The following is a 22,546-nucleotide window of genomic DNA, read 5'->3' as shown; positions in this document are numbered from 1 at the left end:
TGGAAACTGCATCCCCGTCTCCTCCCCCAGCAGTTCCCTCCTCCAGTCCCCTTACTGACGGCGGCGGAAAGCGCAAGATACGCAGAGGCCTGGAGAAGGCAGGACGCCCGAAGCAGCCCCAGCACTGAACCATCCTTCCCTGAGCGGCCACCAGGCCCCGCCGCCATTTTGGGAAGTCGGGCGGGCGAACTACACCTCCCAGCATGCTCGGCGCCGCGGCGCCATCTTGCCCCGCCGCTCCGCGGGGCAATTCGGGCAGATAGTAGTCGCGGTAAGCTGAGACATGGCCCTGTTTCCGGCTTTTGCCAGTGCCGCCGAGCCCGGGGAGCCCCCAACCGGCAGCAGCGAGGGCTCCAGGAAAGGTAAAGTCCTGGGAGAACCCTCTTTCGCCTAGCAGCCCGCCGCGGCCCGGCCCCCGGGAGGCCCTTCTGCTGCCGCTCGCCTCCACACGGAGCCTGCACCGTGCCGGCCCCTCCGCGCACCCCGTCGGGCCTGCTCCGGCCGCCTGCCCGCCCTCCGACACGGTAGCCCGTGCGTGCCCGCGCTGCGGAGCGGGCGCGCTCCGCCCCTGCCATGGAGTTGCGGCGTGGGCGGTGCTGGCGCTGGGGCGCGGGAGCCCGGCAGCGGCGGTCTGTGTCCAACGCCTCTGGAGGCTTGGGAGGGCGGCAAAGGGGCTCGTCTGCCCGGCCAGCCCCGCCGCCGAGAGCGCTCTGTACGCGCAGTTTCAGAGGGTGGTGCGCCCCTCGGCCCGGGCTCTTCCCCCACGGGCAGAGTACGAGCGTACTCTGCGCAAGGCATGTCGCTGCCGGTTTGAATAAAGTTGTCATACTTAGAATTGAAGTTACTTTCCGTGAGGTAACTTCGGGGAGAACCCGAAATGGGGACATTCCCATAAAAATGGTGCTGGCTTGTCGTGGGCGGGTTCTCAGGGGTGTTCAGAATTGCTTGCAGCTGTCTGCGGGTAGGCGCTGGAGGCATGGCTGTAGAAATACTCGTCTTTGAAAAACACGTGTACGTTGTCTTTGTGCGTGGTGGAGAGGGTTTGAAAACGAGGTGGTAGTTGTTTTTTGGGTTTTTTTTTGTTTGGTTTGGTTTTTTTTTTACCACTAGCCTTGGATAACTTAAAAAGTGTTTTCTCATTTCCTTGCTTACTAAGCCAAATTTTAGTTGCAAAGGATATTTTCTGGAATGTCGTGAGTGAGATTATGATTCAGTTTATCATTCTTACTGTCATGGTTGCTGTCTAGCAAGTTATGCTTTTGTTAAACGAGTAAAGAACCCTATCTGGGTCTCTGAAGTACGCATGCTTATTAATTCTACTGGGAGATATTTTGAACTATGCTTTTTGCTTGCCAGCTTCCACCACCCTTGAGTCTGCCCATTCTCTAGACACCACAGCAAGGGGAAACACTAAGAGAATCGTTTACCTAGGCTAAATTTCTTGCATATTTGGTCCAGTCAGTATGATGAGTTTCTGAATCTTTTAGCAATACAGGCTGGGGTTAGCTTCTTGTTCTAATCAGTTCTGCATTAACCCCGATGGCGTTACAGCTGTTGATACTCAGTCTGCCAGTACAGAGATGTTCTAGCCACATTTAGGAGTTTTTCTGGTAATGACACTTGGTGCAGGGAGTAGTGGACATAGTAAGATCCCAGATTACAGCTTCTAGGAAGAGAGGGGCTGCTCTGCCAGGCAGAGGTACAGTAAAATTCTCTAGTACTAAGACCTTGCTTATATTTTAAAACTCCGGGAATTTAGCCTTTAGGTTTGTTATATGTAGTCTGTGTCACTGCAGACCACCTGTCTGGAAGATCAAATTACACAGAAAAAGATGTTCAGACTGACTTTTGGATCTAGATTTCAGTTATTAGTACTGTTTGAGTTACATTTTGGTCTACTGGAAGTTTTTTGTGTGAGAATTATTGACAAAACTTTAAGGAACATAAATAATTTGGTTTATGTTTTAGCCAATATTGTACTTGTTTTTAAGAAACACATTTCAGTATAAGTCATAAAAATTAAGTATTAACTCAGAACCACATTTATGGTGGCATATATCAAATTTCACATGTTCAGCTTGTGAGAACTTGAGAACTTGATGGGCAACTTTGGTATCTCTCTGATGGATGACTCTCTTTCCTCAAAGTTGATATGAAGCCAAAGTCCATCATAATACAGAGATCACAGTGTATGTTGTATTTAACATGATACGCAAAACTGAGGTGTCTTGCAGTCATTTAGGACTGCTTTGTAGTTTTATTGTAAAAGTTGGAGTAATAATGTAAATATGCTGGCCATGTTTCGTTCCTCCGACTACCTCTGTCTCATACTCCTGCAAACCTTTCTAAACCATTTATAAATATAAGTGCTGCCTGAAACAGAAGTATTGCTGTAAGCTCTTCCTATCCTGGTAGATTGCTGAGTTGCAGCAACCTCTAGAGTGCAAAGTAATTTTGCATATGGTTTCTTACAATTATGTTGTCAAGCTTAATTAGTTTTTGGTAGAAGATAAATTACAAATTTATCAGTATCCGTGAACAGAGCAGTGGTAATAATTAACCCTACTGACAGTAGTAAGCATTATGCACGGTGTTATTTACAGTCTGAACTATTCTATAGGTGAGACAATGCAGTGATTTTTGCTGAAAGCAGATTTTCAGGATTCTGAGATGCAACAAAAGACTTTGCATAACTCTTAAAAATTGTCTCTGTAGACACGTACTGTAAATTTTTTTTTTTTTTTCCTTGGGAGGGTATAAAAAGAATGCCATTGGATTGCTTCTACTGTTGTGCTCATGAATGTGGATGGTATAGAGTAGAACAATAACAAGTACATGCATATTATCACAAAAGAAGTCTTTTTATATCTTTTATTCTTTGTGTTCTTTAAGAATGTAAATCTGGTCTGTGAAATTGATAAACTTTTTAGACATCTGACAAGAAAAAATAACACAAAATTGAAAAGGTAGAGTTTTAAAGTTTGGAATGCCTTTTGATATTTGAAATGCTTGTGTCCAGCTAACTGATTCACTGGAGATTATTTACCAGGAAGTTTGGACTTGCATGTTGTGTAATGGAAAAAATTGTTCAGTTCTTTCCAGAGTTTTAGGTCGGTTTGATTAAATTGTTCAGAAAATACTGTAGTTGGAGAATTCTAAACATTTCCCTGGTGTATCCACAGAGGCATATTCACTGTGCTACAGGGGTTGGTTCTTGCAGTGTGATTCTTAAGCGTTTTAAAAAATGCAATTTGATCTAATCTGCTCAGGTAGAACCAAGCTAGTGGCACAGTCAGGGGATTAATGTTTATGACTCCATTTCTCAAGGTGAGTTTTCCTTGGAGGCCCTAAAACAATAACTTAAAATACAAAAATAAACCTTATTCTGCTTGTGCTCACTTTTGTAATCATATTGCACCAAATTAGTGAGTGACTTCACATCTGTAAGGGAATAACAGATACTTTCAGGTAAAGTTAAGTCAAAATGACATCTTGGAAGTTAATTTCTAATAGTTAATGATGATAATAGATGTTACTTTGCTATATTTAAGGCAAATTGTCTATGGAAATGGATCTTAATGCATGCTTGCTGTGCATCTGTCTGCCAGCCTACTTCCTCAGCCTTCCTTCTCTGTCTTCCTCCTCAGGAGTTTTAACCGTTTCAGTCAAATTTGTTGTGGTGGGAGAGGGAAATGGCAAAAGTAGAGGAGGTCTCTGAAAATCTACATTTGCTTTAGGAAAGATAAATCTAGATAAAGTGCCACTGCTGCGAGAGAGGCTGTAACGTGAATAGAACTGTTGCCAGGATAGATGGGCTTGGCAATGAGCATTTGTACGTTAGCCAACTAATAAACATCTTTGGAGATCACAGTCTGATACAGCACAGGCTGCCTCTTGGCCAGCCAATAATTAAGGAATGTGGTGAAGTACTGTAGAAGGGTCTAGAGAACCCAGGTAATTCCTGAAGCTGTGGCAGTGGTGGGGAGTGTAAACGATGGAGGACACAACTTGGAAATCCAGGCTTTATCTTTTTGTGAGCTGCAGTATTAATTTGCTGGGAGGAGGAGGGAATGAAAAATTTGCTGACTTGCTCTTTTTTATTTAAGAATGTGGTTCTGGTCTTAGAACAGCCTTTTAAACAGGGAAACACAAAGATACCTGCTTACCAGTCTTCTGTCAGTTCAGGTGTAGCCTCTTTTCTTTAAAGTGTGTTTTGTGCCTCAGGGAAATGTAAATGGTTGGTTAGCCCCATGTTTTATTGTGTCTTCTAAAGCAGCTGGAGTTTTACTGCTTTCTTTGTTTTTCTTCTCTGTTCATTTTGTCAATGTGATCAATAATGCCATTTTAAAAAGAAATTTATCAGTTGCTGTCCATTTTTCAGTTTTTAAGACTGAAGCTCTTAGTGCTGCTAAAGATCTGTATCTCCATTTGGAAGTTATTTGGCACTGTAGTACCATAAGGCTCAAGGTTATAAAATTTAGCGTACTTGTTGTATGCAAACATTTTTTTTCCTAGCTTGGGCTGGTCTGTATCTAAAGTCTTTACACTGATGAATAATATTAAAAAATGCGTTATCTGCATTAATCTTTGGAGGACCTGATATGCTCTTGAAATCAATGAAAAAGCCTGTTTTGATGGGTACAGCATTTAAAAAGACCTTAGATCAAGATCTTAAAAGTTAAACATCTTAGACTTTTTTCCTAATGGTCTGAATATTATAAGTCTTGAATTCTGAATATTGTCATCAACGGCTCTGTATGACTGAAGGCAAATTATTTAACTTCATTCTGCCTTCGAGCTTACTTTTTAAAAAAATATAACCCAGTGTTTTATTAAGTGTCATGAGTTTTAGTATTAATATATTTCAAGTGATTTTTGAACCATAATTCTTCATTGAAATCAATACAGAACTACCTTAAAATAAATGTATTTCTACCAAAAAAAAAATACTAGTAAATGATTTGTTACACATTACAAAAGGAAACAATAATTTATTAAAAAGAAGAGAAGCTCAAAGGCTACAGAGAATATCTTCATGCCTGAAGTATGTTATTGGAGATCTGGCCAAAGACAAATTAGGTAAGTTTTGTGTATCTCTGGAACAGATATAATAATTTTGAGGAGATCTGTCTGGCTGATAAGTTACAATTTTGTGCTGTTACGTGGTACACCTTTACACCAGAGACTTTGCCAACCAGTAAATTTTTGTTTTGTTTGGTGGATCTGGGTAATACAACACAAATCAAAAACAAAGATGGATTTTTTTTTTTTTTTAAAGGTAATTAAATGTCTCCTTTATTTCTGTAAAAATAAAAGGCTTTATGCACAGATTAGTTGCATTTACTGAAATCTGGAGTGCTCTGGACCATTGTACTTTCTCTGAATTTGTCTCTGTTTAAGGAAGACCAGAGTGTGACCAATGAAAAAACATTGTAGGGTTGCAGTTTGCTCCTGTGTTCCTTTACACCCTGTTTTCATTACCAAAATTAGCAGAAATAATTGTATATAAGGAAGACAATAATTTTAAAAATCAATATCACATTTAATATACCTCAAAAATCTCAGGTATAAAGTGGCACTCGGCATACTGCATGACATATTGAATTATTAACTCCAATTTGATTATGCAGTTATCAGATGTATGAATTTATTTAACTCCGGTGTGTTTTAAATATGTAGTGGTTATGGAATTATTCATGAGAAACATTTTGGTATTTCATGGAAAATACTAAATACAATTCTTTTAAGAAGTAATTCTGATTTTAGGTTGGTTCTTAATATATCTCGTACGGGATCGAAGTAAGAAATTAATTTACTGTTGCATAACACTTTATTCCCCAGCAGGGGGGAATAATTATTTTGATAGGTGAGTGAAATGTTGCTTGGATATTATCCAGCATAAATCTTTCTCCTTTAAGCTCATGAAAGGTTTTGGAATAATGCTTTGTGGTAGATTTACAGTTTTAGAATCATAGACACATACTTAAAATGAAGGTGTTTGTGCCAGGGTAGATTAATTTAAATTAAGTAGTAGATTTTTATCACATTTTAACTAGGCAAGTAAGGATCACGGTTTTAAGGTTTCAATTTTTATTCTAATTTTACACGAATATATCTTAAATATTTTCCTGGAAGAGGGGAAAAAAAAAGCTCATGTTGATTTGCAACACAGTAACGTAGTGTATTTGCCTTAGGTTTGGTGATTCCAATTGCCAGGCAGAAGGTTACAATAATATGCGTGTATATATATTGTACAGCTGAATTTTTATTTTTCAGTCTCCATCCTATGTTTTGGTGAGCTGGGGAATGGTGCGCGGCAGTGTTCTGCAGTGTATTGGTTGGGGCACTTGTGGGAAGGTGTGTTCTGGTACTGACAGTGCCACAAATTGTGGGTTCTTCTCTGCACAAGAGTTGAAGGAGGTTCAAGATGAACCAGGGAAGGTGGCCCTCCCCACGGAGCCTTTGGTCTTTGGTAGCAGGGGCAGTCTCTTGGGAAATGCAAAGTGGAGTTTTGCTTGATTGGATGTACTTCTTGATGGGTTTAACTTAGTTTAACAAACTGTTTTGCGGCCTGCTCCATTTTAAATCCTTTTGTGGACCACAATTCAGAGACATCAGACAGAAGAACGAATTTTGGTATGAAGAGCTATTTCTGAAAGAAATGCTTCAGGAGGAGGAGAGATGTATGGCTTGGCGGACAATGAGTTCATGCTATTTAAGGATTAGAGGTCAGTGGAGTCACAAGCACAAAGACAAGAGTGTGACAGGAAGAACACCGAGGCAAAAATGGTTGTAAAGAGCATGGAGAACAGGCAGGGAGACCAAATTTGTTCCTTCTGTTGTTATCTCCTGTGGTCTGGCACCAGAGAGGCTGCTGTTAAATTCTGTGCTTATGTGAAATAACATTTGCTGTTTAATATGTTAGAATATTTCACATACTCAAAAGAATTCTAGAAATGAAATCTCTATGAAAACTGTTATAGAAGTTTTAGTATCAGTAAAATTACGGCAAAAAAAATCCCCCTCCATAACCTGTCAGTATCTGATCTTATCTGATGACTGAAATGGCTGAGGTCTACATGCAGAATACTTAATGCTGACTATCAAAATTAGCATCAATTAGCCTTTTTTTCACAATATTTGAAGGCCTAATGGTGTTTTGGTGGTTAGAGAATCCAGTGACATGTTTTGACCTTGTATAAAACACTTGGGGGTTGGAACTAGATGATCTTTAAGGTCCCTTCCAACCCAAACCATTCTATGATTCTCTGATTCTTATCAGTAATGGGTGTCCCTATCAATAAAATCGTGTTAAAAATATTTTCCATGCAGTGAGTAAAGTACATTTTTTGTAAGTTTGCATAAGTTGTATTGCATTCATTAACTACACCTTTAATTTAATTATGCCCTTCTGTAATTTTTCAATTTTTCTCTTTAAATATGTAAATATATATTATATATTGTATATAATAATTATAATTAATATAAATATATGAAGATACATTAGAAGATCTTATATAATTATGCATATATAACATTTATACTATATATAAATATATAAAGTTAGAATTTTTACGTAGTAAAAATTAATATTGAACAGACCTGGGTTTTTTTAAAGTATATAGCGGTGTATGAAACATTATCTGCTTTCAGTATGAACTTTTCAGTATTATTATATAGTGGGTTCTTTTAAAGCTAGATTCATGTCAGGGGAAGATTCCAGCTCCTAAATATTTTACCTCATTACAACCTAGTGTTCTACTAAATGGAAATTTCATGGACCGCTTTCTGATATGCTCAATTATTACACATGACTTAGTGACATTTGCCGCGAATTTAGCTGTCTGCTGACTAGACTAACACCCAACTTTAAAAAGCACAGCAAGCTAATTTGTATTGATTTCACACTTTTCTTTACCTGCAGAATTGGACTGGCTCAGTAACCCAAGCTTCTCTACAGAAGATGCACTATTACTGCATCAGCGTGCTACAGAAGTTGCAAATCTCATCCCTGAAAAATCACCCCTAATAAGGTAGAATATACTTAGATATCTTTTAAAATAGCCTCTTTCTTTTGTCCTGCTTATCTTTCGCTATGTGAGACCAAAATCAGGAGCTTTTAGGGCTGCTTTTCATTCCACTGTTCAGTATTTAAAAAGGCCTGAACTGAGTCATATATATAAGTATGAATAATGCTTCCATGTCCTTTAACTTAAAATAATGAGAAATTACACTTATGCAATTGCATTCCCATTTTCTTTTTCTCACAGCTGCACTTAAATCATTGTTATTTCGGAATGAAAAGGGAACCGAGTGATCATGATTCTTCATTAGCTTTTGAATGTCCTAAGTGACCCTTGAAATAATGTAACGACAAAGCATCATCTTTGTGATTTCTCTGTGAAAACCAGTTCAATCAGCCATTTCACAGTCAAGTTTTTTACTTTTTAAAAACTAGTTGAAGATGTGAATTAATGAAATATTACATGTATCGAGTTGTGTGGCTGTGTAGAACATGCTGATCACTGAAGTGGGTGATTATATTCTTTTATAAAAATGAGCTTTAAGCAGCCATGTTTGCTGAAGAACTAGTTTTAATACCTTCACTACAATAGTTGCTCTACTTAGCTTATCTACACTATAACTAGCACTTAATAATTAATGGAACCAAGTTGCAGTTGCCAAGTTCAAAAACTTAGTTACTTTTAATTTGATACAAGCTTCTGTGTTTACGATGACTGTTGGTGGTTATGATAGAGAATGTCTTTATAATAACAATCACAGCTGAATACATCTTTTTGTATGCTTATTCTTACATTTACACGTATTGTGTGATTGAAATGCAATTACTGTTCTGTTTATCAGTCATATATTCTGTTTATAGGTCTTCAAATCTTTTCAGGAGTTTAATGTCATAAAACTAAGGAATTTACAAATTACCATTCAGATAGAATGACATAGTAAACCCACCATTATTAATATTTGAAAAAGAATTTGTCAAAAAACAGTGTACAGAGAAATGTTTGATCTTTCACCTATTAATAGCATACGTTCTCAGTTCAATAAAAACTAATTACTCCAACATAGTTGGTGGTTTTTTGGGGGCTTTTGGTTTGTTTTTTTTGGTTTGGGGGAGTGTGTGTATGTTTGTTTTAAAGGCCTGCTGATGGTTCTCCCATGGCTTCTTTTTTTCTTAGTGCCTTAAATAAATTGTGTAAGGTTTTTTTTTTTTTTTTTTGAGGTGCCTTGCTTCTGAAATGCTGCATTTTCTTTTATTGACATATTAGGAACACTGAGACTTGTCACTCCTTTCTTTTATTGAAAGATTCCAGAAAAACTGTTTAAAAAGAGCTTGTGCTTTAATTAAGTGTTAGAGAAGACCTCCATTATTTCAGTTGATTATTAAGTATGGGAGTGTATGTGGTATGTACAGTGATATACACACGTTTTGCCAAAACTATTTGTCCTTTGTGTGATCTCTCAGTAAGTCAGCTGTGTGTTGCATGTAGTGTTTGTTACTACTTTATATTACATGATAACATTAATTCAGTAGCCATCAAAAATTGTTCCTTGATTGGTGAGATTTGAATTTCTAATCTGGAAGTGATTTTAAAATTATATTTTTGATATTTCTTATGTAAATCATAAAGAAACAAGGAATAAAAGTGCAGATCTTTTCTTTTGCAGGTCACCCTGAAAGATTTCTTATTCTTTTAGCTTGACCTAAGTTGTCTTAGCAAAGTTAGGAAATTTTATCAGCTCAGTCATCTTCTTTAATTTGGTGATGATAACAGATGGATATTTATACGGATCACACATCAAAATGCCTTTGACAATTAAAACTTTAAGACTGGTTGTCAGTAATTCCAGCAGCTGAAAAAATAAAGATAGTTGTTATTTAATGCAGACTTATATCACTTTCATTGTATAAGTTTCTGCTAATTCTGTTCTCCAAAAATACAGGGAGAATAAAGGTGAAAGGTAAAATGACTCTGAACTTTCTTATGGTGGTATTTATTTACACTTTTACTACTTAGATATATAGGTATGTATAGATATATGTACTTGTTTCCAAGCAGGACTACCTCAAAATCAGAGTTGTCAGGGGAAAGTGATACAGATGAGAGTCTGAAACAGTCAAGTAAGAAAAGGAAAAAGAAAAAGAAGAAGCATCACAACTATAAGAAGACAAAAAAGAAAACAAAAGGCGACTCCAGTAGCAGCGAATCGGACCGGGACACTAAGCACATCAAGGACAAAGCTGAAGGAAGCGGCAGAAATCCTGAAAAGGAAGGAGCAGCAAAGTATGTATTTATTAATACTATGCAAGATGTAAATTCATTGTGTTCTTGTACTTGTCTCTTCAACTTTATGAATTAAATTCTTACCACCGGTGGGTCATTGTTTTCTGAGCTGTATATGACTAAACGTGCATTCAAAGCAATGAAAATAGAATTAGAACCACTTGTTTAATCATGACTGAAAAACCATGACTAAAATATTCTGTGAAGTACTGTTCTGCAGAACAAAACATGGTATGGCGGTAATGAAATATATTTTTAAAGACATGTAGAGGCTTATGTTGAGTTTTTGTAAGCATCTTGTTTCCTTTCATGGTTCTTCTTTTGGGAGAGTTTGGAGAGGGATTGCATTAAACATTATTCTCCATTAGTGCAAAAGACTAAATATACAGCTGTGTTTGCCTTGTAATATAACTTCCTCCTCACAGAGTTAACATTTCCTTTTTTTCATATTAAGACGAAGTTTGTTGTAGGATTTAACATTTCTTTCATGTCCACCCATTTATTGCTCTATGCTGTGTGCTTCATACTTCTTGGTAATGGTATATCTAGATGGGTATTTGAAGAATTGAAATTGAAATTGTTTTGCTAGATCTTTTTTGTTAACTCCAGGAGCTCTAAAGTGCTGTGTAATTAGTGGAGGTGTCATTTTTTATGGAACAAGAAAAAATAGGTATGTAGTGACTAGTGTGATCTTTGAGCAGTAAAAGAGGTTCTGTGAATGCACTGAGTATTCCAGTTTGGCATACCTAGCTGTGCTTTTCTCAGTCTGTTGGCTTTTGATCATTTCATTCAAAGTGGCCCAATCTAACTGGCTGTATAAGTTGCCTTTCCCTGTTTCTCATAATGTTTGCTAGTTTGAGAAGCCATTTTGCCTCTCTCTGATTCCCTTGTTCCTGTTTTTCCTTTAGCATCAGCAGCTCTGGCTCTAATTCACAGCATTGCAGCTGCTCCTGGGGACAGAGTGAGGATTTGGTGACATTGAGGAATTGTTGTTACAGCTGGGTGTAGTCCAGACAGTCCTTGACCTTCCCCCAGTTTACTACTTTTCCCAAGGCAGACCAACCAGGAGCTGAGAGCACAGGCTTGTGGGCATGTGTCTATGCCAAGGGAATCTTAACATTGTTGCCCTGTGGAAGAATGGCAGTGGTACTGGAGGTGTTGTCTGATGCCTCTAGCCATACTCACCTCCTCCCTTATGAAGACTGTGTTGTTGGCTTGTGGTGGCTAAGGCTTACTTGGCTGTGAGGAAGCACAGTAAAAATCATTGGGACGCTAAGACCATTCTGCTCTGCCCAGTCACTCTTGTCTTTGGTGGAAGGGTGTCTGGGCTGGATGGAACGGACTTACGTGCTGAACCTGGTTCATCAGCTGTTTGCTACACTGGGCCAACCAGCCAGTGCATTGCCCAAATGAAAGGGTTGAAGTTCTTCCAGGGTATCTATTTTTACTTCTTTCCATAAATTGTTGATACTGAGAGAATATTGAGTTTTCAGGGGACTGCTTTTGAAACCTGAACCACAAAATTGGTCTAAATACAATAGGTCTTGTGAAATTTTAGAAAGCTTCTCAAGACTATAAAACTCATTTACTAAGTTACATATTTGTAACATGAATTCAGTTTGGAAGTTCAGAGTTGTCTACAGTTCAGAGACAGGTGGCAACTTCCACTGAAGTTCATTTGCATAACTGTAATCCATAAACCACTTTGATGCACACTGTTTTATCAAATGCATGGGTATAATTACAGCTAATCAACACAATTCTCTTGTAGATTAACCTCTTTTTCTTAATTGTAGCATCTTACTAAGACGAAGGTAAATTTTGGAAGTAGTAATATATGGCTTTTAGATTATAGTTTGCCAAACAATTGATTGGTTAAATCTGGTTATTACCTTTCATAATCGTGAATCCAATTTTTGGAAGTGAAAGGAGTGTTTGTGTTTTGTTTTGGTCCTATTAGTGTATTTTTAGTTGGTTTTTTTGAGTGTGTGACTGACTTTGCAATAATGGATCATGTACCATGACTTTGAGTAAATTAAATTATTATGAACTATAAAAACGCAATGTCTCCTGGGTTTTGTAAATGCTTAGAATATGTGCGCAAATGCTTAGAATATACTACTTCTCCTTTTCTGCAGTTTAGATAAGAAAACATCAAATCTTACCAGCAATCGCTTTGTTTGGCTTGATGATATCCAGGCTTTCACAGCAGAAACCTTCAGAATAGACAAGAAACCAGACCCTGCAAACTGGGCCTACAAATCCCTGTATCGAGGGGACATAGCAAGGTACAGTATGTTGGTTTCTATTGGTATTCAAACTATCACAGAGTCACTATCTCAAGATTCTTTAACTTGAGACTGGCTGTGAAACTTTTATGTAGAAGATGAGAAAATAAGGTAACTGAATAGTTTATTAAAATATTTGACTTTGCATTGGGCATAAATATCTTAAAAGGCAAAAGATGCCATGAAACAATGGGAATAAAGTGCATGATTTTCATTTTTGCTAAAAACATTCTCTGTGTAGTAGTAGACTGCAGGCATCTGAACTTGTAGAACTGCCATCTGGAGGTGGCAGCGTGGGGTAGATTCAAAAGCATGATTTTGAGGTCAGAAATCCCAGGTTCTGTTACAGATCATCTTTGGGTGAGTGCCCCCTTTGATCTCTGTTGTTCTGTTTCTGTGTCTGAAAGGGAAATGAAGGTACTGATTATTTCATATTAGATTTGTCAAGAGGTTTGCTTACTTGAGTAGTTTGATATCCTTGCAAAAAAACCCCCAAACCCAAACCAAACCATACAGGTACTTTCTTAGCAAACAGATTCTGTGTTAGATCACCCAGACATTATACTAAAGGGTATCTATCTCATGCATTACTACATTTCAAATGAGTATAGAGGAAATCGTATATTCAACATCCTTAGTGGGTTACTGGTACTATGATGACCATTCAGAACATTTCCCTGCATTAATGGAGAAGCCCATCTAAAGGAGCCTACACTGGGCTTGTGCGTTATGTATGTACACTTACCTCTTGATATTCTCAAGGAAAATTGTTTACTGTATATAAAAAGTAATTATTTGTGTAGGAGGGAGGATTTATGGGTTTTATTTTTGTGGTGTAGATACCTTTGCAGTAAAATTGCCTGGTTACAATCCATTCCAATTTTCTGCCATCTTTGGATTGTCAGCTATCGTTTGAGATGTAAAGTGTTATTTTAGCATTGCGTGTCACTATGTCTGTCACTGAAATGACATTCTTGGTAATATTTTAAGATGGTATTTTCCTTTCTTAATCCACAGGATTATTGTGGGCTTTATGAACCTGGTCTCTCTTTCCTCTCCACTCCACCTCTGCCCCACTTCTTGGCATGTAAAATGCATAGAGACTTAGGGATACAGAAAGATATTACCAGACTGAACTACTGGTGTCTGCTTTTTCAGTTTAAAAGAACCTAATCTAAATAGCCTTAAATAATATCTGTTGTTCTTTCTCCAGATTTGTCTTCGCAGGTTAAAATGATAGGAGGAAAACAAAATTTTCTTCTGCTGAGTACGACAGATACTGTTGAACTCAGAGGAAGCTTAGTATGATAATAAAAGTTGTGATGGCACTGAAAAAATACATAAATTGAAGTCTTAAATAATGAGAAAGTTACCAAGTTCTTATGCTTTTGAAGGTCTGTGCATACATTATTTGGGTCAATTTGAATTAAAGTACTTCCATTTTTTCTTTCAAAAGGGAGGTATCTTTTCTAACATGTATTTTAGAACATGTTTAATTGTAATTTTCCTTCTAAGATATAAGAGGAGAGGAGACTCCTGTCTTGGCATAGATGCAAAGAAACAGTGTATAACTTGGGACAGTTCTGCATCAAAAAGGAAGCAATTACAGAGGCGACCTGAGCGCTATTTCACAAAGAACCATGTGAAGATGCTGAACACAGATGGGATTCCTGTTTGCAATAAAAGTTCTCCATCTGACCCAACTGCTTTTATACCAGTTTTCCAAATGGAAACTGATGATCCTTCTGACACAACAGACGTGAATCCTCTTGGGATTTATGATCCATCAACTACAGTGTGGCTACAAGGAAAAGGGTGCAAGAGTACAGACCATGAGCCTGTAAATACGCAGCAAACAATTCAAGAGCCTGGGATAAACATTAACTCCATTCTAATGACAAAAGTGGAAGAACATAACAAGAAAGTCAGAGAAAACCCGAGAGATATTAATGCTTGGATGGAATTTGTTTCTTTTCAGGTATGTAGTCTGACAGACCTAGTTGTTTATTGTAAATAATAAATACATGAATGTTATATTGTAGTTTAATTTGTTTAGGAGTGTATATCTTCTATAGGTGAAGAATGAGCTGTTAATTCATCTTCACAAACGTCAGCATTCTCGTGATTCTAGTGATGATTCTTCCTAATGTTGTAATGATTTTTCTTTTTGTTTTAAGGATGAATTAATGAGAGGACCTAGCCCTTACGCCAGTAAAGGAGAGCAGGAAGTAAGAAGAAAATCACTGAAGTTAATCTTAGAAAAGAAACTGGCTATTTTAGAGAGGGCAATTGAAAGCAATCCAAGTAATGTTGATCTGAAACTTGCCAGGCTGAAGCTTTGCACAGAATTCTGGGAACCACCAGCTTTAATCAAAGAATGGCAGAAGCTGATTTTCTTACATCCCAATAATCCAGAGCTGTGGAAGAAATATCTCCTGTTCTGTCAAAGTCAGTTCACTACCTTTTCTGTTTCAAAAATCAATAGTCTCTATGGAAAATGTTTGACTACATTGGCAGCTGTACAGGATGGCAGCATGGTTTCACATCCTCTACTGCCTGGCACAGAAGAAGCTATGCTAGGTAAGGTTCTTTCTATTTCGTGTTACGGTCAGAATGGTCTTTGTAGGAGTTGACTACATTCTCTATAAGAATAGACTTTCCTCTGTATTACAGGAAGTTTTTATTCTCTTTGAAATGCCTGGCATCCTGATTTCTTAGCTGATAATTAAAGTAGATATTCCAACCAAATATGGATATAGCAGATGCTTTCCTTCCCCAGGATAGTTTGTGATATAACATCCAGTAAAGTCTAATGTGCTTATCAGTTTACAGTACAAGTGTCAAGGTTGGAGAATTGCAGCCAATAGCTGAGAGATATGCTTTTACCTTTTAAAAATGTTTATTTAAAAAAAGGAAAAAGATTGGCTTGTGAAAGAAACAATTATCTCTTGTTAAAAAATTTTATAGTTAATTACTTTCATCCAGAAAAGAGAAGGGACATTGGAAGTCTGATGTGAAATTTTCTTGAGCATCCCAGTTCGTAGATGGAGAATTCTAAACTGTAATACCATGTGGTTATGCCCTTTGTATTTATTGTGTGCATATATCTACCATTTATGATTTATTATATAGTTATCCCTGGAAGGAAAATTAATGAGATGGTTAGGATGGTGGTCTGGATCCAGGGAAGAAACGAGTTCATGCTCAGTTCTGGCATGGGCTTTAAATTTATTTGGAGCTAAATGACTTAACCTATCCCATTTCAATTTTGTTTCTCTACCTTGGGGTGGGGGGTCATTGTGATTATTACACTGAGGAGGGGGAAATACTAGTGTCACCATGAATGTGTTTGGTTTTTTTTTTCCTTTTAAAATTTGTTTTAAATCTTAGAGGAGACTATTATGAAGCAGTCCGCATTTCTTCATGTGTGGCATAGTCCAAGGAACCTCCATGTTTCCTCTGACTGCTGTTTGAGCAGTGGTGCTATCTGTTATGCAATATCCAGTCTGGACTTACAGATTGAGATGCTGGGTTACAAATTAGTTTCAGGTGTTCAGATCTCTTATGGTCTTTGGTTGATTCATCTTGGATCAAGCACTGGAAAAAGTGCTGTAAAGGAAAAATCCTGTGCTGGCAGGTGGATATTGTACTGCCTGATAGCTTCTAATTGCTTCTGCCATCTCTGATTTCCAACACTTCAGTCACTTTGTACAGTAACCACAATGAATGGTTCTTAGGACAAATGTTTTATGCAGCATCTATTTTTTCAAGCAGGAAGGTTTTTCTTTCATTTTGATTCCCTGCACAGAACATATTTGACTCATCAAATACTGTTTGTCAACTGTTATGAGAAATTTGGGGTTTTTTTAATGGACTTCCTTTAACTAGTTAACTGTATTAGATTGACATTTTTCAAAATACTTGTTTGCTGGCAATGTCTGTAGATAGGTTAAAATGAAAATGAACTTAACTTTGTGTTTCTGTTCCATTCTTAATGTCTTGTTCTGTATTAAGACTATAGTGATTTGTTTATGAACACTGCTGAAGGTTTTGGGGTTTGGTTTGGGTTTTTTTTGTTTTGTTTTTTCACCCTTTGGAATTCAAGTGATAGGAGTGGAGAAATTTCTTGATCTGAGATTTTTTTTTTTTTAGTGACTCAACTACCTAATTCTTGGGCTGGATTTGAAGTGTTAGTGTACTTATTAGGAAGATTACCAAATTGTTCGTTAAGATAAATATACAAAGAGTTTCACAAATTGATTATGAGATGAGTAGCAGTGTGGATGTATAGTAGGCTTGTATCTTCAATCTTTGACCTTTGCTAATGACGAAGTGCAAGAGCTAATTTTAAAAAGTGGTGGACTGTGCCATCTAGTGTTCAATTCAGTACGCTGTACTATCTGCTTGGAAATAGGTGGGTGTTTTTTTAAAACATGACATTTAAGAAAGCAGGTAAAATTAATTTAAAATTATAGACAATTTTTTATGTAAATTTTGAGATAACAGTTTGTAACATTTTAAATTTACTAGGAACTGATAATATAAGGCAGATGAAGGTAAGTATTCTCAAATTTTGCTGTGGAAAGGGAGTCCTATTTTTCAAATTATACCTACTGGTTGGGGAGAAACATCCTTATCCTTTAGGTCAGTTCAGCTGCAGAAGTATCTTAGCATCATGGACTGAATTAATGCTGTTTTCAGCTTTTAGCACAGAGAAAATGCTGATCTTTGCATTTCTTCAAATAACTTTTTTATCATGCAGAAAATCTTATACTGTTATTTATTTTTGGCTCCAGTTTGGCGCAAGTCCTGATGAGATATTCTCTACATTCAGACTATTTTAATGAAAGTTCATCTGTCTGAAGCTGAGAAACTAGGAAAGGACCACTTTTTCAGTGTCAGTTGGACACAGTGCCTAAATTGGTGAAAATACTTTGGAAGATTCTATTATATACTTAAACATACTTTTTGTTGTTTAAATGTCTTCAGAAATCTCAGAGTATTTGTTATCAGAAACAATCATTGGCTTTGCAGGAAAATCAGATGAAATGCCTAGTTTGTATATTCTAGCTGAATTCAGATTTTTATGTGCACACATCTGATGTAAATCTGAATGCAGGTATAAGGAGTAAATAATTTGCCACTTAGTATTAAAAAATAAGATGATCATTAGAAGAGATTGATGCTAACCTATGTTGTAACATGTGTGTATCTAGACATTTAAATATTTTGATTGTTTAAAACCCTCCAAAGCGAATGCATTTAGTGAAGAAACAATAGTTTTTGAAGAACTGTTTTCAAAATTACCAATGAACTACTTAGGCCTTGATTTATGGGTTTGGGTTTTTTTTGCAAGCCAATTAAGATGATAATTTAAAGCAACTTGGTTTTTGAACAGCCACTGTTTTGTTAAGACTTGAGTGTAATTTGAAGTGATGGAGTATCTCTGAAATGTACTTGAACTGCCTAGTAATAGATGTGTTTATAATACCTGTTATTTCTCCAGCTCTTTCATTTAAGATTCTTGTTGCAAATATATGAATAGAAAAACTGGGACTTTGCTTCCCTTTTTAAGATGAGACTTGAGGCTCAGTGTTTGGAAGGGATATGGCAGTGATGACAGAAATAATTTGTTGAAGAGCAAGGGATAGGACTCTTCTCTACTTTCAAGTAGTAATACTTTGACCAAAAGACCGGACTTCTCTTAGCTGAGTTCTTATGTAAAGGAAAATAAAATGGGAATGACAGTTGGAATGAAAATGATGTATTCCCAACATATTACCAGTGTAACTATGTAATGCAAAAATGAGACAAAAAGGATTTTTGTTGTAAATGTTTACTGTGAATTGTAATAATGCCCAGGATCTTCAAAGAGGACTATGACCCACTCTGACAGATGTTGGATAAACTGAAGTTGGGACCATTGCATATAATTTTTATTCATCAACAAGGATGGTGCATGTATGGCATGAATAAAAAGTCATTTCTTTGGCACGTTCAAAGTGGGAGGTCTTAAAATTAATTAAACTACAACAATTTTGACATGCATTTATGCTAGTTACTTCCTGTGTTTTGGACTTTGATACTGCTGCAAAACAATTATGCTCTACAGCACTTCGTGTATGTCTTCTGTAAATTTGTGGGCTGTAATAAAATACTTTGCAACAAAATTTGAAATATTAAAATTTTATCTTCTTTACTTTACAGCTATATTTATTCAGCAGTGCCACTTTCTGAGACAGGCTGGCCATTCTGAGAAAGCAGTGTCTTTGTTTCAGGCTCTGATTGACTTCACCTTCTTTAAACCTGACAGTGTAAAAGATCTGCCAACAAGGGGACAGGTAGCAATTTCCATTTAAATGGGTGTATGTCCTTGTGTATTACAGAGAATGCTGTAACAGAAAAATGTTGATGATTTTTTAAGGACATAGGGAAATATTTTGAATGGCAACTTACTTTGCAGTTCTTCAAGGTGATGCTTGCTTTGGAAAAATGCTTGTGGGTCCTCTGGAACTGCATGCCAAATGGCTGCTTCTACTGTACATGATAGAAGTATGATAATCAGTCATTTCATGTTTTCTTTTTTACTAATTAAAGATGGAAAAAAATGAGCTGGCTGACCAATGTCTGTGCTTAGTTAGCACTTCCCCTGCTTCTTTTCCCCAAAACTGCTGTTGTTTTGTTACTGTTGATGATGAAAGCTGCTAGGACCTGTAATCTACTTCTGTTCTAGACAGTTCTTGCAAACGTTTCTTTGGTTCTCTGTTACCTGTTGTTTTCACTAATTCTTTGATGGCTACATTAGGAGCACCTTCATGCTTTAAAGTATCTTTTCTTTGACCTGTGAGATTCCATTCAGCTTATTCTGTTAAAGTACTAAATCACTTTTTCTCTTGATTTGCTCAGGATAATGTTGGGTGTGCACCTCAATAATAATCAGTAAGTTAATATTTAGAGGGGGCTGTTGCCACTGTAACATCATCCCACTGGATTGTCAGGAGCTGCTTCCTTTTTAATGAGGGGTAGGGAGGCCCACCGGTTAGGCAGCTGGGCTGCCATAGAGGACAGAAATTGAATTTCCTTCTGTTACCTCACCTCCTTGCCCAGCAACCACTACTGAGACTCCAAGTTTTGCTCTCTAGATTAATGCTGTTGCCCACCAATGGAGCAATCTTGTAGTTTAAATAATAGCGCTGTCCTCTTAGAGAGCCAAAAGTTTAGAGTTCAGTCATAATTATCATGCAGGATGGGAGATTTGATATAGTTACACAGATAAAGCTGGAGTTATACTTCCAGTCATTTGAAAAACTGCAAGATTATCTGTAGTGTTTAAAAACTCTTAAGAAAGCAGGATAGAGAGGAACCTCAGTTTAAAAGGACAGTGTTTAGATTGGAAAGTGCAGTTCTTGAAAATAGGAAAGTGCCAGATTTACAGCTGATCACACATTCTGCCCTCTTACAGAAGCGTTATGACTCAGTCTTGAATTACTTGTTTCTGTACTGTTCTCACAGTTCACTTTCTCACTTGGAGCAAAGAATAAATCCATGAGGAGCAGAATTAGATTTTGCAGTTACTGTAAGCCCTGCATGTTCTGATATGTTGATGCTTGATTTTTCTTAGAGTAAACTTTATTGTTAATACTAGTATTAACAGTCATATCTCAATGCCCAAGCCAAGGTTTGGTACGCAGCAGAAGCATACAGTAGGAGAGAGACTGTCTTAGAGCTAAGTGTACGCAAAGCAGGGGAGAAATTGATGAATCTAAAGATGACAGATTGCATACAGGCAGTGACAAAGTCAGGACTAGAACCCTGGACTTCTGATTCACTGGAAAGTGCCCTGAAGTTGTTGGCCACCCTGAAACCTGAGAGATGAAAGGCCTTACTGATCTTTTCCTCTTGTCCTCAGTCCAATCGTATTTATGTCCAACTGTAACAATTTGATTTGACCATAGGTATATGGTTGTCAGAATTGCATTCCATTAGCCAAATTCTTCATGACCCCGTGGAAGACAGGGAGAAGGAGAGATTTGGTTTCTGAAAGCCATGTCTTGGGGACTTTGGATCCTTATCCTTGAAGGATCTGTATAGGACATTAGGCAAAAAAGTCTTGGGCTTTCTTTAAAGCCTTTTAAAAACAGCCTTTATATTCATGAGAAGAGCTGATGACAGTCCTGCTGTGCCACAGGCATAATTGAAGTACTCAGTTGTTCCTGCTGATCCTTAAGCAGCATCTGTCAGTCTTCAGATACAGAAGTTGCAGCCAGATAAGTGATTGTAGGGTCTGGAAAACCTAAGTTGAGCCAGGTAGTGTCTGTACAACAGTAAAAATGATTTTTCTATGTTTTGGTTGTCCTTGCCCAAAACAACAGGTGGAATTCTTTGAACCCTTTTGGGATAGCGGAGAACCACGAATTGGAGAAAAAGGAGCAAGAGGCTGGAAGGCATGGATGCATCAACAAGAAAAGGGTGGCTGGATTGCTCTTAAGCCTGGTATGCCTGTGTCAATATGTGTAGTTGTATGCCCATGTGTTCTTCTAAACATTTTGATTAGAATGATACAAGCTGTTTCTTTTCATGTTTTTGCATGCAAGTTTTAGAAAATATTTACCAAGATTAAGATAAAGTATTTCACACTTCACAGGAGAAGCATGTGTTGAGTGTTCAGTGTACGATATTGTTTATGGAATCTTGTTGTCCTTCCTAGGGATGAGAATTAAGGGAGAGGATAGCATATCCTCCACCCTGTGCTGAAAAGGCTAAAGGTGTGAGACCCATGCCCATCTAAAGTGGAAGGAAGCTACTTCCCTTAAGACCCTTTCATCATATTGGTAGACCAGGTGGGATTATAGTATTAGATGACAGTTGCCTCAAGGATTCCTCACTTAATGATTCTATTTCTAGACTCAAACTTCACTCTCTTATAGCAAATATATAGTAGAAATAGGAGGAAAACCTTTCCTTTCTCTTTGTGATACAGAAGATTGAAGGAATTGCATCTTCACTTGGCTGGAGTGCTTCTGGGTGAGCAGGGATGTAGAAAATGCCTCCCTGCTGCTTAGTCCACATGGCTTCTGGTCTACAGTGCTTCCGTTAATATCAAGGACTATTTCTCAAACAGATACATCTTGAAGGGAAGCAGGGGGTTGGAATGTCTCTGACCAAAGATGAGCTGTCCCTGCTTTTGCTGTTTCTGCTGCTGTAGCAACTCTAATGAAGCAAGTTTGGTTCTGCTTTTAGCAAACAAAGAGACTGAAAAATGATCCTGCGCTTCCCTTGTCCCTGGATTAAGATGGAATTTCCTTGCCCCTTAACTGATGTCAGCAGTTCCACTGCTGATGGCTATAGACATTTCGCCCACAAATTGAGAAGGCTTAGTATAGAGAGAGGACCACTGCCAGTCTTGGGCAGGTCCAACATATATCAGTGCTTTTCCCCATGTGTGTCAAGCCCAAAAGTGCAATCTATGATTCAGTGTAATCTCTAAAGCAGTCAATTTTTTTCAAACTTTGGTTAGATAGTGGAAATGTTGTCATTTTTTGTGAGTTGCTGACTAAAGGAGAGGCTACAGGTCACAAAAAATATAGAGAGATTAAAAATCTTGCCGCCACCTGTTTGTTTTACCTGAAATTTAAAAATTGGGAGTGGGAGTGTTTCACCTATTTAATGGCAAATGTCAGGATCAAGAATTTGGAGGTGGCATAGAAATGGCCTGATTTTTTGTACCAATAAAAAAATAGTGCAGGTAACCTTAAATTTTGAGGACTTTTTTCCTCAACAAGAAAGAAAAAAGTATTTGAAAAATCTATACCAGCTTTCCCTTAGTCTACAGGTGCTCATAGTTTCAGCACAGAATTAATATATTTCTGTTACAGGAAAAATACACTAATTGTATCTAATAGTCCAGAAAAATCATCATAAAAGTGGGATGTGGTTAAGTGCTTCCTTTTGTGT

At 37.5% G+C, this 22,546-nt stretch overlaps 1 protein-coding gene across 2 annotated transcripts in view; it reads left to right on the top strand.

The window, feature by feature from the left end:
* Positions 1-248: 248 nt before the first annotated feature.
* The window catches only part of NRDE2 (NRDE-2, necessary for RNA interference, domain containing), a 34,335-nt gene continuing 12,037 nt past the window's right edge, over positions 249-22,546 (top strand). The window contains exons 1-9 of one of the 2 annotated variants that reach the window (XM_010583819.1): positions 249-362; positions 4,981-5,079; positions 7,925-8,033; positions 10,080-10,304; positions 12,443-12,592; positions 14,108-14,570; positions 14,770-15,172; positions 18,800-18,933; positions 20,965-21,085. In XM_010583819.1, coding sequence (XP_010582121.1) covers positions 284-362; positions 4,981-5,079; positions 7,925-8,033; positions 10,080-10,304; positions 12,443-12,592; positions 14,108-14,570; positions 14,770-15,172; positions 18,800-18,933; positions 20,965-21,085 — 1,783 coding nt within the window. In that variant the 5' untranslated portion in view covers positions 249-283. The remainder of the gene's footprint in view (positions 363-4,980; positions 5,080-7,924; positions 8,034-10,079; positions 10,305-12,442; positions 12,593-14,107; positions 14,571-14,769; positions 15,173-18,799; positions 18,934-20,964; positions 21,086-22,546) is intronic. The other variant, XM_010583820.1, reaches the window with a different exon arrangement.

The sequence above is a fragment of the Haliaeetus leucocephalus genome, unplaced genomic scaffold, assembly GCF_000737465.1.
Source record: "Haliaeetus leucocephalus isolate CR32 unplaced genomic scaffold, Haliaeetus_leucocephalus-4.0 Scaffold932, whole genome shotgun sequence".
In the NCBI taxonomy this organism is placed as follows: Eukaryota; Metazoa; Chordata; class Aves; order Accipitriformes; family Accipitridae; genus Haliaeetus; species Haliaeetus leucocephalus.
This window is presented reverse-complemented; position numbering and strand designations above follow the sequence as displayed.